The 12487-nt window shown below is 60.6% G+C and overlaps 1 protein-coding gene across 2 annotated transcripts; it reads right to left on the bottom strand.

The window, feature by feature from the left end:
* Positions 1–1447: 1447 nt before the first annotated feature.
* On the bottom strand, positions 1448–10493 carry ATP1B2 (ATPase Na+/K+ transporting subunit beta 2). 2 transcript variants are annotated; one of them, XM_069882470.1, is made up of 7 exons: positions 10338–10493; positions 7873–8001; positions 7408–7512; positions 6162–6367; positions 5004–5060; positions 2672–2770; positions 1448–1666 (listed from the first exon to the last, which is right to left on the bottom strand). In XM_069882470.1, exons 1-7 carry the CDS (start codon positions 10447–10449, stop codon positions 1502–1504), a joined length of 873 nt encoding a protein of 290 aa, XP_069738571.1. In that variant the 5' UTR covers positions 10450–10493; the 3' UTR covers positions 1448–1501. The 2 variants fall into 2 exon arrangements, with proteins under 2 accessions (XP_069738571.1, XP_069738572.1); XM_069882471.1 differs by lacking the exons at positions 1448–1666; positions 2672–2770 and adding an exon at positions 4510–4650.
* Between the last annotated feature and the right edge of the window lie 1994 nt (positions 10494–12487).

The following is a 12487-nucleotide window of genomic DNA, read 5'->3' as shown; positions in this document are numbered from 1 at the left end:
CAATGTGGGTCATGGGGGGTCGTCTGGGGTGGTAATTAGGGGAGTTAATCAAGGGGAGTGTTAATTGGGGAGGGAGTTACGAGGGCTTCGTTAAGGGGAGGTGTTAATTCTAGGGGGGCTGTGGGGGTGTTGATGCGGGGGGGGGGCAATTTGGGGGTTTTCTAGGGGGTTAATTAATGATTAATTAAAGGTTAATTAATTGGGGGGCGTTAATTTGGGCTACAGGCGTGCTAATCAGGAGCGTTAGTGGGGAGTTAATTGGGGACGTCTGTAGGATGGATGCATAGGGTAGTTAGTGGCTGTTAACGAGGATTTGTTAATTAGAGCTGCTAATTGGGGCTATTAATTAAGGGAGGGCTCTATTAGGGGCTATTAATCTGGGTTATTAATTAGGCGGGGTCTGTTGGGTGCTATTAATTTTGGAGTGTTAATTAGAGGGGTGTATTAGGAGCTATTAATTGGGAGCTGTTAAATAGTGGGGTCTATTAAGGCTATTGAGAATGTTAATTAGGGGCTGTTAATTGGGAGATTGTTAATTGGGGGGCATTGAAGTGGGAGGCCTATTGGGGGAGCTTAGTGGGGGTGTTAATTGGGGGGGCGTTAATTGGGAGGCTGTTTATTGGGGGGGCTGTTAATTGGCAGCCATTTTAATTAGCATATGTTAATTAGGGACGCTTAATTGGGGGTAATTAGGGAAGGGGGGGGTCTGGTGGAGAAATTTGGGTTAATTCAGAAAGAATTTGGGGTCCTTGTCCCCTCCTCCCCCACCTTCTTCTCCTTAACGAGTTCATCAAGCTCGTTAGCAGCCCAGCCCTGCCCTGTGGCCTCGTTACCAGGGGCTCCTGTTAAAAAAACATCATGAAAACAGGGGTTTTCACTAAAATGTGGAGGTTTAAACCCAAATTAAATGGCCCCCCCACCCCCCCCAGGGCCCTTTTGGATTCCACACAAGATGGCGGCCATCTTGTTCTAGACCCTTACAGGAAATGGCGGCCATCTTGTTCTAGACCCCGACAGGAAATGGCGGCCATCTTGTTCTAGACCCTTGCAGGAAATGGCGGCCATCTTGTTCTAGACCCGTGCAGGAAATGGCGGCCATCTTGTTCTAGACCCCTGCAGGAAATGGTGGCCATCTTGTTCTAGACCCCGACAGGAAATGGCGGCCATCTTGTTCTAGACCTCCCCCCGCCCCCAACCCACTTGAAGCCCCCTCAGCCAGCCCCGAAACGGCAAAAAAACCACAGCAGACAGTCAAATTTTGGGGCAAAAGGTGGGTGTTTGGGGGAAGAGGAGGCGGAGGGGAGGAGCCGGGGCCCTACGGCAGCGTTTAATTTATATATCATATAAAAAATATCTATGTACATTTATTATCCTTATATTAGGAGCATCTGGGGGGGGGGGGGGGGCAGGGATTAGACCCAATAGAAGGGGTGAATGTGGCACAGAGAGAGGGGACTTGGGGGGGCTACAAGGGGGGGTTTTTTTTGGGGGGGTGGGGGATTCAGTCACGGTTGATGCGGAGGCGGAAGGCGACGCGCCCGGCGAACTTGTCGCGCTCGTCGTCGGTGCGGAGCCCCGCGGCGTTGAGGCGGCACTCGACGTGGTGCTCCACGTTGGCCGTGGCGTTGGCAAACTGCACGGCCACCACGGGCTGCGTGTAGTTCACCTGGGGGGGGGGGGGGACACACGCAACCCCTTAACGTAGCCGCCCCCCCAAAAATGGGGGACCCCAAGGGCCCCACAACCCCCTCCCAGGGCACCCAGGAATCTGGGGAACCCCCCCATCCCTTCCAAGGGGATCCAGATACTTGGGGACCCCCCCATTTCCAAGAGGACTCAGATACTTGGGGACCCCCCATTTCCAAGAGGACCCAAGCATTTGCAGACCCCCCCCCCAACCTCTTCCAAGGGGACCCAGATACCTGGGGACCCCCCATTTCCAAGAGGACCCAGACACTTGAGGACCCCCCCCGATTTCCAAGAGGACCCAAGCATTTGGGGACCCCCTCTCCACCCCTTCCAAGAGGACCCAGATATTTGGGGACCTCCCCCCATTTCCAAGAGGACCCAAGCATTTGGGGACCCCCCCCACCCCTTCCAAGGGGACCCAGATACTTAGGGACCCCCCATTTCCAAGGGGACCCAGATACTTGGGTCCCCCCATTTCCAATAGGACCCAAACATTTGGGGACCCCCCTCCATTTCTAATAGGACCCAAGCATTTGGGGACCCCCCTCCACCCCTTTTAAGAGGACCCAGATATTTGGGGACCTCCCCCCATTTCCAAGAGGACCCAAGCATTTGGGGACACACCCCCCCCCCATGGGGACCCCCCCAATCCTCCTAGGGGACACCCCCCCCCACCTCAAAGGGGACCTAATGACACCCCTACTCTCCTAGGGATCCATAGGAACTTCCAAAAGGATCCATAGGGACCCCCCCACCAAAGATGCCCCCCAAATCCCCCCCCCCCCCCAATGAACCCAGAGACCCCTCCCCACCCTCCAAGGGTCTCCAGGCCTCTGGGACGTCCCCCCAAAACCCCTTGCAGGGGATGCAGGGACCCCGTACCCCTCAAAAAACGGACGTCCCCCACGTCCCCCACCCAAAAGGACACCCACCCCCCCCCCAAAAAAAAATCGAGCCCCCCCCGGCCGCAAGCGGGGCTCACATGGACTCTTTTTCCATAATAAGGGAAATACATGAGGTCGATGGAGCCGTTGGGGGGAAAGAGCTGGAGGGGGCCCAGGAGGGCAGCGTCCTCCTCCCTCTGGGGGGAGGCAGAAAATAAAAGGGGGGGGGGGGGGGTGTCTCCAACTGCCTCCAGACACCACCCTGGGACACCCCCCCCCCCCCCCCAAATGCCCCCCCTTAAAAACACCACCCTGGGACCTCCCCCTTCTAAAATCCATCCTAGAACTCCCCTAAATGCCCCCCCAACACTAAATACCCCCTTCTGCCCCCCCAGACCCTCAATACCCCCTAAAATACCCCCCAAACACTTAATACCCCCTAAAATACCCCTTTCTGCCCCCCCAGACCCTTAATACCCCCCAAATACCCCCCCAACACTTAATACCCCCCTAAAATACCCCCTTCTACCTCCCCAAATACCCCCTCCTACCCCCTTAATTACCCCCCCAGCTCCCCCCACACCTTCTTAAATGCCCCCCCGCCCCATTTAACCCCCCAAAATACCTCTTTGTGCCCCCCCCCCCCCCCAGTGCCCCCCCCCAGTCCCCTTACACTGGTGGCGGTTTGTCCCTGCGCCCGCGGCCGGAGAGAGAGAGAACATCAACGGGACAGTGGGGGACAAGGACCTTGGGGACACTGGGGACAAGGGACAAGGACCTTGGGGACAGCAGGGAGGTGGCATGAGGACATTGGGGACAAGGGACAAGGATCTGGAGGACAGCAGGGAGGTGGCATGAGGACATTGGGGACACTGGGGACAAGGGACAAGGACCTTGGGGACAGCAGGGAGGTGGCATGAGGACCTTGGGGACACTGGGGACAAGGGACAAGGATCTTGGGGACAGCAGGGAGGTGGCATGAGGACATTGGGGACAAGGGACAAGGACCTGGAGGACAGCAGGGAGGTGGCATGAGGACATTGGGGACACTGGGGACAAGGGACAAGGACCTTGGGGACAGCAGGGAGGTGGCATGAGGACCTTGGGGACACTGGGGACAAGGGACAAAGACCTGGGGGACACTGGGGACAAGGGACAAGGACCTTGGGGACAGCAGGGAGGTGGCATGAGGACCTTGGGGACACTGGGGACAAGGGACAAGGACCTGGGGGACACTGGGGACAAGGGACAAGGACCTTGGGGACAGCAGGGAGGTGGCATGAGGACCTTGGGGACACTGGGGACAAGGGACAAGGACCTGGGGGACACTGGGGACAAGGGACAAGGACCTTGGGGACAGCAGGGAGGTGGCATGAGGACCTTGGGGATGAGGGACAAGGACCATGGGGACATGGAAGGACTTTGGGGTGAATCTGACCTGTCTTAGGGGAAATTAAGCAGGTTTTTGGGGTGACTTGAGCACTTTTTGGGTGCAATGAGCAGATTTTGGGGTGAAACGAGCAGATTTTGGGGCACCCAACAGGATTTGGGGAAGAATCTAACCTATGTCGGGGTGAATCAAGCAGGATTTGGGGTGAAACTAGCACATTTTAGGGTGCCCGGCAGGATTTTGGGGTGAAATTAGCACATTTTGGGGTGCCCGGCAGGATTTTGGGGTGAATCTAACCCATTTTGGGATGAATCAAGCAGGAGTTTGGAGTGAAAAGAGGATTTTTTGGAGAGTCCAGCAGCATTTTAGGGTTTAACAAGCAGATTTTGGGGTGAAACGAGCAGATTTTGGGGCACCCGGCAGGATTTTGGGGTGAAACAAGCAGATTTTGGGGTGCCTGGCAGGATTTTGGGGCACCCAGCAGGATTTTGGGGTGAAACGAGCAGATATTGGGGCGCCCGGCAGGATTTTGGGGGTGAATCTAACCTATTTGGGGGTGAGTCAAGCAGGATTTGGGGTGAAACTAGCAGTTTTTGGGTGGCCAGCAGGACTTTGGGGTGCATCCCGCAGGTTTTGGGGGGCTACGGGAGGGCTCCCCCTTACCAGGTCGCCCTTCACCCGGGGCCGCTGGGGAGAGACAAGAGAGAGTGAGGGGACATTGGGGACATCGGGGGACACTGATGGGATGGGGGCCCCTGGGGGACAGGGGACACTGGGGGGGACATGGGGGTGACAAGGGGGTGACATAGGGACACTGGGAGACACTGGGGGTGACAGGGGAACACTGGACGTGACAGGGGGGACACTGGGGGTGACATGGAGACACTGGAGGGGACATGGAGACACACTGGGGGGGACACGGAGACACTAGGGGTGACATGGGGACACACTGGGGGATACTGGAGGGGACAGGGGGGTGACATAGGGACGCTGGGGGTGACAGGGGGACACTGGGGGTGATGTGGGGACACTGGTGTCACCTTTGCGGCACAGACAACGTTGATGCTCTTGTTTCTACCCGGGAAGAAGTTGATGACCTGCGGGAGGCAAAGGGTTAATGCACCTGCCCAGTACGGCCCAGTACGGCCCAGTGAGCCTTGCCTCGGGGTCTCCCAGTCCCATTCAGTGCAATGCAAATCCCCACAGAGCAGCCCCCCAGTGCCTCCCAGTGCCTCCCAGTGCCTCCCAGTGCCTCCCAGTGCCTCCCAGTCCCATTCAATGCAATGCAAATCCCCGCAGAGCACCATCCCAGTGCTCCCAGTGCCCCCCAGTGCCCCCCAGTGCCTCCCAGTGCCCCCCAGTCTCATTCAATGCATATCAAATCCCCACAGAGCACCCTCCCAGTGCCTCCATGTGCCTCCCAGTGCTTCCCAGTGCCTCCCAGTCCCATTCAATGCAATGCAAATCCCCACAGAGCACCCTCCCAGTGCCTCCATGTGCCTCCCAGTGCCTCCCAGTCCCATTCAATGCAACGCAAATCCCTGCAGAGCACCCTCCCAGTGCCTCCCAGTCCCTCCCAGTGCCTCCCAGTCCCATTCAATGCAACGCAAATCCCTGCAGAGCACCCTCCCAGTGCCTCCATGTGCCTCCCAGTGCTTCCCAGTGCCATTCAATGCGATGCAAATCCCCACAGAGCACCCTCCCAGTGCCTCCCAGTGCCCCCCAGTGCTTCCCAGTGCCTCCCAGTCCCATTCAATGCAATGCAAATCCCCACAGAGCACCCTCCCAGTGCCTCCATGTGCCTCCCAGTGCTTCCCAGTGCCTCCCAGTGCCATTCAATGCAATGCAAATCCCCACAGAGCACCATCCCAGTGCCTCCCAGTGCCTCCCAGTCCCATTCAATGCATATCAAATCCCTGCAGAGCACCATCCCAGTGCTTCCAAGTGCCTCCCAGTGCCTCCATGTGCCTCCCAGTGCTTCCCAGTGCTTCCCAGTCCCATTCAATGCGATGCAAATCCCCACAGAGCACCATCCCAGTGCCTCCCAGTGCCTCCCAGTGCCATTCAATGCAACGCAAATCCCCACAGAGCACCCTCCCAGTGCTCCCAGTGCTCCCCAGTGCCTCCCAGTGCCTCCCAGTGCCATTCAATGCATGGCAAATCCCCACAGAGCACCCTCCCAGTGCCCCCCAGCTCACCCGGTTGACCTTGATGAGGACGCAGGGCTGTCCGGCGCCGTAGCCGTAGTCGCCGTCGGGCTCCAGGCCGGCGCAGGGGCCGAGCAGGGAGCGGTTGAAGCGACAGGCGCGTTTGGGGTAGTTGGGGACGCTGTCGTCGGGCTGCTCGTTGTAGCGCCCGGGGACGCAGGCGGCGTTGCGGGCGGCCTGGACGCTGTCGTTGTACGCTGCGCCCAGCACCCGCTCGCACCGGCTCGGCACCAGTGCTCCCAGTGCCTCCCAGTGCCTCCCAGGGCTCTCCCAGGGACACCCAGTAGGGACTAGGGCCATCCCAGAATTGACTAGGGACCTTCCAGTATTGATTAGGGCCCTCCCAGTATGGGTTAGGGCTCTCCCAGTGCCTCCCAGTAGGGATTAGGGCTCTCCCAGTGCCTCCCAGTAGGGATTAGGGCTCTCCCAGTGCCTCCCAGTAGGGATTAGGGCTGTCCCAGTGCCTCCCAGTATCGACTAGGGTCCTCCCAGTGCCTCCCAGGATCGACTAGGGCCCTCCCAGTATGGGTTAGGGCTCTCCCAGTGCCTCCCAGTAGGGATTAGGGCTGTCCCAGTGCCTCCCAGTATGGACTAGGGCCCTCTCGGTGCCTCCCAGTGGGGACTAGGGCCCTCCCAGTATTGACTAGGGACCTTCCAGTATCGATTAGGGCCCTCCCAGTATGGGTTAGGGCTCTCCTAGTGCCTCCCAGTAGAGGGTTAGGGCACTCCCAGTATTGATTAGGGCCCTCCCAGTATCGATTAGGGCTCTCCCAGGGACACCCAGTATGGACTAGGACTCTCCCAGTGCCTCCCCGTAGGGATTAGGCCTCTCCCAGTACCTCCCAGTATGGACTAGGGCCCTCCCAGTACCTCCCAGTACGGACTAGGGCCCTCCCAGTGCCTCCCAGTAGTGATTAGGCCTGTCCCAGTGCCTCCCAGTATGGACTAGGGCCCTCCCAGTGCCTCCCAGTATGGACTAGGGCCCTCCCAGTGCCTCCCAGTAGGGATTAGGGCCCTCCCAGTGCCTCCCAGTATGGACTAGGGCCCTCCTAGTGCCTCCCAGTATGGACTAGGGCCCTCCTAGTGCCTCCCAGTAGGGATTAGGGCTGTCCCAGTGCCTCCCAGTATGGACTAGGGCCCTCCCAGTGCCTCCCAGTATGGACTAGAGCCCTCCCAGTACAGCCCAGTCCACTCCAGCCCGCTCTGGTCCCCTCCCAGTGCCTCCCAGTGCACTCACGCTCGAGGAACTGGTGCAGGGCGTGGACGTAGTGGCGCCAGGTCTGGCTCTGGGTGACGTTGAAGGTGACGTCGAGCCCTTCCGTGCGAGGGCGGATCATCATCCCTGCGCACGAGGAACGTGGCCTCGCACGAGGGCTTCGCACGAGGACCCGCCTCTCACACGAGGACTCGCCTTGCACGAGCCACGCACGCTGCTTGCACGACGGTGGAGCTGCCATGACCCCCAGCTCCTACCTAATTCCCCTCGTGCAAATCCTCGTGCGAGGGACCCCCTCGGTGGCTCCCTCGTGCAAACCCTCGTGCGAGGGACCCCCTGGGGCGCTCCAAGGGTGCCGAGGCCACCCCCCTCGCCCCCCAATTCCACCCTACCCCCACACTCGAAGCCCCTCGTGGCCCCCCCTCATGCCAACCCTCGTGCGAGGGGCTCCCTCGTGCAAACCCTCGTGCAAATCCTGGTGCGCACCGGGTGTGGCGAGTCGGTCCTGGTATTTGGGGACGTGGGGGTCGACGCTTTGCAGCATCACCCACATGGTGAGGGCGAAGAGCCCCGCCAGGAACCCATAAAACACCAGGTAGAAGAGCAGGATCAGCCCTGGGGGGGCAAAACAGGGGGGTAAATAACCCCCTAACTGCCCCAAAGCCCCTAAATTCCCATAAAAACTGCCCCAAAGCCCCTAAATGCCCAACAAAACTGCCCCAAAGGCCCTAAATGCCCCCTCAAACTGCCCCAAAGCCCCTAAATTCCCATAAAAACTGCCCCAAAGCCCCTAAATACCCAACAAAACTGCCCCAAACCCCTTAAATGCCCAACAAAACTGCCCCAAAGCCCCTAAATGCCCCCTCAAACTGCCCCACGGCCCCTCAAATACCCCCAAACCCACCCTAATGACATCAAATGCCCCCCCCCAAACTGCCCCGGAGCCTCAAAGAACCCCCCAAATCCCCTTACTTCACCCCAATATCAAACTGACCCCTGGACACCCCCCTGAACCTTCTGGATACCCCCAAATGTCCTTTCCGCACCCCTCAAATGCTCATCTTCTTCCTCCAAGAGCCCCCAGATCCCCTCTAGAGTCCCCCAAACCCTCTCTCCATACCCCCCAAATCCCCTCCTGGCCCCCCCAAGCACCATTCCCAACCCCCAGACCCCCCAGTCCTCCTCCCGAACCCCCCAAATCCTCTGGATCCCCGGAATCCTCCTCAAATCCTCCCCCTGATCCCCCAAACCCACCTCCAGTCCCCTCCCAATCTGCCTCCTGACCCTCAAATCCTCCCTAGACCCCCCCAAACCCAATTCCAGACCCCCGCAATCCTCCTCCCAATCACCACAACCCCTCTGACCCCCCAAATTCTCTCCCTGACCCCCCCAAATCCACTTCCAGACCCTCCAAACCACCTGTGGACCCCCCCCAGCCCCCCAGATCCCCCAAACTCTCTGCCTGATCCCCCTCTAAATACCCCCCAAACCCACTTCCAGACCCCCCAGGCCCCCCCGCGGCCCCCAAATCCCCCTCTAGACCCTTCAAATCCTCAATAAATACGCCCAAACCCACGTCCAGACTCCCCAAATCCCCCTCTAGAGCCCCAAATTCTCTCCTTGCACCCCCAAATCCCCCTCTAGACCCCTCAAATCCCCCCTAAATACCTCCAAACCCACCTCCAGACCCCCCAAACCCCCCTCTATACCCCCCAAATCCCCTTCCAGACCCCCCAAGCCCCCCTAGTCCCCAAAATTCTCCCCCTGCCCCCTCAAATCCCACTCTAGACCCCCCCAAATGCCCCTCTAAACCCCCCAAATCCCCCTCCAGACCCCCTCTAGCCCCCCAAATTCTCCCAGTGCCCCCCCCAAATCCCCCACTATACCCCTCGAATCCCACCCCGATCCCCCTCTAGAGCGTCTCAAACCCACCCCAGACCCCCCCAACCCCCCCCCCAAGTCCCCATCTGCAGTTTTGGGGGGGTCCCTGGGCAGGGGGGGGGTGTCCATCTGGTCATCCCCCCCCCTCGGGGGGGTCCCGTCGCTCCCATCCCCCAATCCCGACCATGACCTACTTTCCCAGCCACAGCGCGACAGATGGGGGGGGGGGTGGTAAAAACCCACCCCTTGCCCCCCCTAAACTCAGCCTTGGGACCCCCAAATCTGCCCCCCTCCCATTCATTTCGGGGGGGGGGGCTATAGACCCATTGCCTCTTGCACCCCAAAAAGCAGGGGGGGGGCTCTATGCAGTCCTTTATGTCCATAAGGGGGGTCCTGTATGAATGGCCCCCCCAAAACAGCCTTAAAAGTGGGGGGGTCCCCAATTTCACCCCAATGGGGGGGGTGGGTGTCCTCCTAGGCAAGAGCCCCCCCCCAGCTGCTCATAGAGGAGGTCTCAGTGATTTGGGGGGGGGGTTATATGCAACCCCCCCCCCCCAATTGCATCCACCTCAGGGGGTCCCTATGCACCCCCCCCCGCACCCAAAAGGGGGGGACCCTATGCAGCCCCCCCCAGGTCCATCTATAGAGGGGGAGTCCCCGTTTCACCCCATCCCATCGCATCCATACAGGGGTCCCTATGCAGCCCCCCCCCTTCCAATCGCCCCCATGGAGGGGGGGGGGGGGGGGTCCTCATGCACCCCCCTGCATCGAACCCACATGGGGGGGGGGTCCCTAGCAGCCCCCCAACCCCATAGGGGGGGTCTCTATGCACCCCTTTCCCTTTGCACCCCTACGGGGGGGTCCCACTACCCCCCTCCTTGCACCCAGATGGGGGGGACCCCTAATTTCACCCTTTAGCCCCCCCCCCCAGCTGCATCCCTATAGGATGGGAGCTCTGACAGCTCCCACATCATCCCAGTTTGGGGGGAAACGGGGTTGCAACCCCCCCCCTCGCCCCCCAGGGATGCTCCCCCCGCCCCCCACCAGGTGAGGGGGGTCCCCAGTCTTACCCCAACTGGTCCCAGTCCTCCCCAGGAACTGGCGGCTCCGCGGGTCCCACAGGAACGCCCTCCACTCCGCCAGCACCTGCCCGCAGCTCCGCTTCTCCTTGTCTCGAGCCATGGGGAGGAGGGGGCTCCGCCGCGATTCCCACCCCCCCGGGGCGCTGTTCGAACACAAGAGTCGATTCGATTCGATTCGAGTCGATGATTCGATTCGCTCCGCTCCACCCGCGCCGGGACTCGAACCCGCGACTCCCGCTGCCCCCGCCGCCCGCGCCTTTTAAAGCCTCGGAGGCCACGCCCCCTTCCGCCTCGGCCACGCCCCCCTCCCCAATAGAACGCGCGGCGCGCGGCCTCATTTGCATAAAGGGGCGTGGCCACCCGCGGCGGTTCCCACCGGCCCCCATTGAGAAACTCGGGGAGCGGGGGGATGGGGGGGGACTGGGAGCACTGGGGGGATACTGGGAGCACTGGGGGAGGGCTTGGGAGCCTTGAGGGTAACTGGGAGCGCGGGGACGTTGCTGGGGAGGGTTACATGGGGAATTGGGGGTAACTGGGAGCACTGGGATGTTACTGGGGAGGGTTACATGGGGAATTGGGGGTAACTGGGATGTTACTGGGGAGGGTTACATGGGGAATTGGGGGTAACTGGGAGCACTGGGAGGGTCGCAGGGGGCACTGGGGGATACTGGGAGAAGGATAGGGAGCCTTGAGCGTAACTGGGGGTACTGGGATGTTACTGGGGAGGGTTACATGGAGAATTGAGGGTAACTGTGAGCTCTAGGATGTTACTGGAGGGGTTACTGGGGAATACTGGGAGCACTGGAGGGGGACTGGGAGCACTGGAGGAGGAATTGGGAGCCTTGGGGGTAACTGGGAGCACTGGGATGTGACTGTAGGGGTTACTGGGAGTACTGGGGAGAAGCACTGGGGAGGGTCACTGGGAAGGAGAGGGTTACAGGGAGGCTACTGGGAGCACTGGAAGTGGTTACTGGAAACACTAGGAGGCTACTTGGAGATGACTGGGAGCCCTGAAGGGTAACCGGTAGCAACTGGAAGGTTACTGGGATCACTGGGAGGCTACTAGGGGATAACGATAGGAGTTACTGGGCGCACTGGGGGAGCACCAGGAGCTGGTTACTGGGAGCACTGGGGAACGGAAACCGCGTGCACTGGGATGCGGTTACTGGGTGAACTGGGGAATCACTGGGTGGTGGTTACTGGGGGCACTGGGGATGGTTACGGGGTGTACTGGGGATGGTTACTGGGAGCACCGGGGATGGGAACTGGGGGCACTGGGAATGAGAACAGGGAACACTGGGAGGATCATCCGGGGGTCCTTACTGGGAGCACTGGGGGACGGTTACTGGGCTGGTTCTTAATGGGAGGGGGCGTAGCTTGAGGGGGAGGGGGCGTGGCCTTCGGGGTCACTCGGGGTCAAGGCCATGGGAAGAAGACCCCCCCCCCCACTGCCCCCCCCCGCACCCCCTTCCCAGTCCCCCCCAGTTCCAAACTGGTCAGACTGGAGGGAAAAGAGTGGGGGGGGGGGTGTGACCAATAAGGGGCTCCAGGACTGGGGGGGGGGGGGTGAAACAGGTAATTGGGGGGAGGGAGCGATTGGGGGGGGTCGAAGGCATTGGGGGGGTTGGTTTAGGGGGGGTGGTTGGTTTTTTTTTGGGGGGGGGGGAGCCCCCCAAGGCATCCGGAGGCTCCGCGTTCCCGGCCGAGCGCTTCGAGCTCCTCGGAAACGGCTCGTCCCGGCGGAGGCTGCAGCCAAAAAAAACCCCCCCTGGACCCCCCCGCGGGGAAAAATGGGGACAAGGGGGGGGGGCGGGGGGGCAGGGACCCCCTGGGATCAATTGAGGGGGGGCAAGGACCCCCTGGGATCGATTGGGGGGGGGCAGGGACCTCCTGGGATTGATGGGGGGGGTTAGGGATCCCCTGGAATCAATTGGGGGGGGCAGGGACCTCTTGGGATCAATTGGGGGGGGGCAGGGATCCCCTGGAATCGATTGGGGGGGGCAGGGATCCCCTGGGATTGATTGGGGGGGCAGGGATCCCCTGGAATCAGTTGGGGGGGCAGGATGCCTGGGACCCCCTGGAATCAATGGGGGGGGGGGCTGGGAACCTTGGAATCAATGGGGGGGGGTCTAGGAGCC

The sequence above is a fragment of the Phaenicophaeus curvirostris genome, unplaced genomic scaffold, assembly GCF_032191515.1.
Source record: "Phaenicophaeus curvirostris isolate KB17595 unplaced genomic scaffold, BPBGC_Pcur_1.0 scaffold_153, whole genome shotgun sequence".
NCBI classification, from domain to species: Eukaryota; Metazoa; Chordata; class Aves; order Cuculiformes; family Cuculidae; genus Phaenicophaeus; species Phaenicophaeus curvirostris.
The sequence above is the reverse complement of the archived record's forward strand: the minus strand, read 5'-3'. Positions and strand labels throughout refer to the sequence as shown.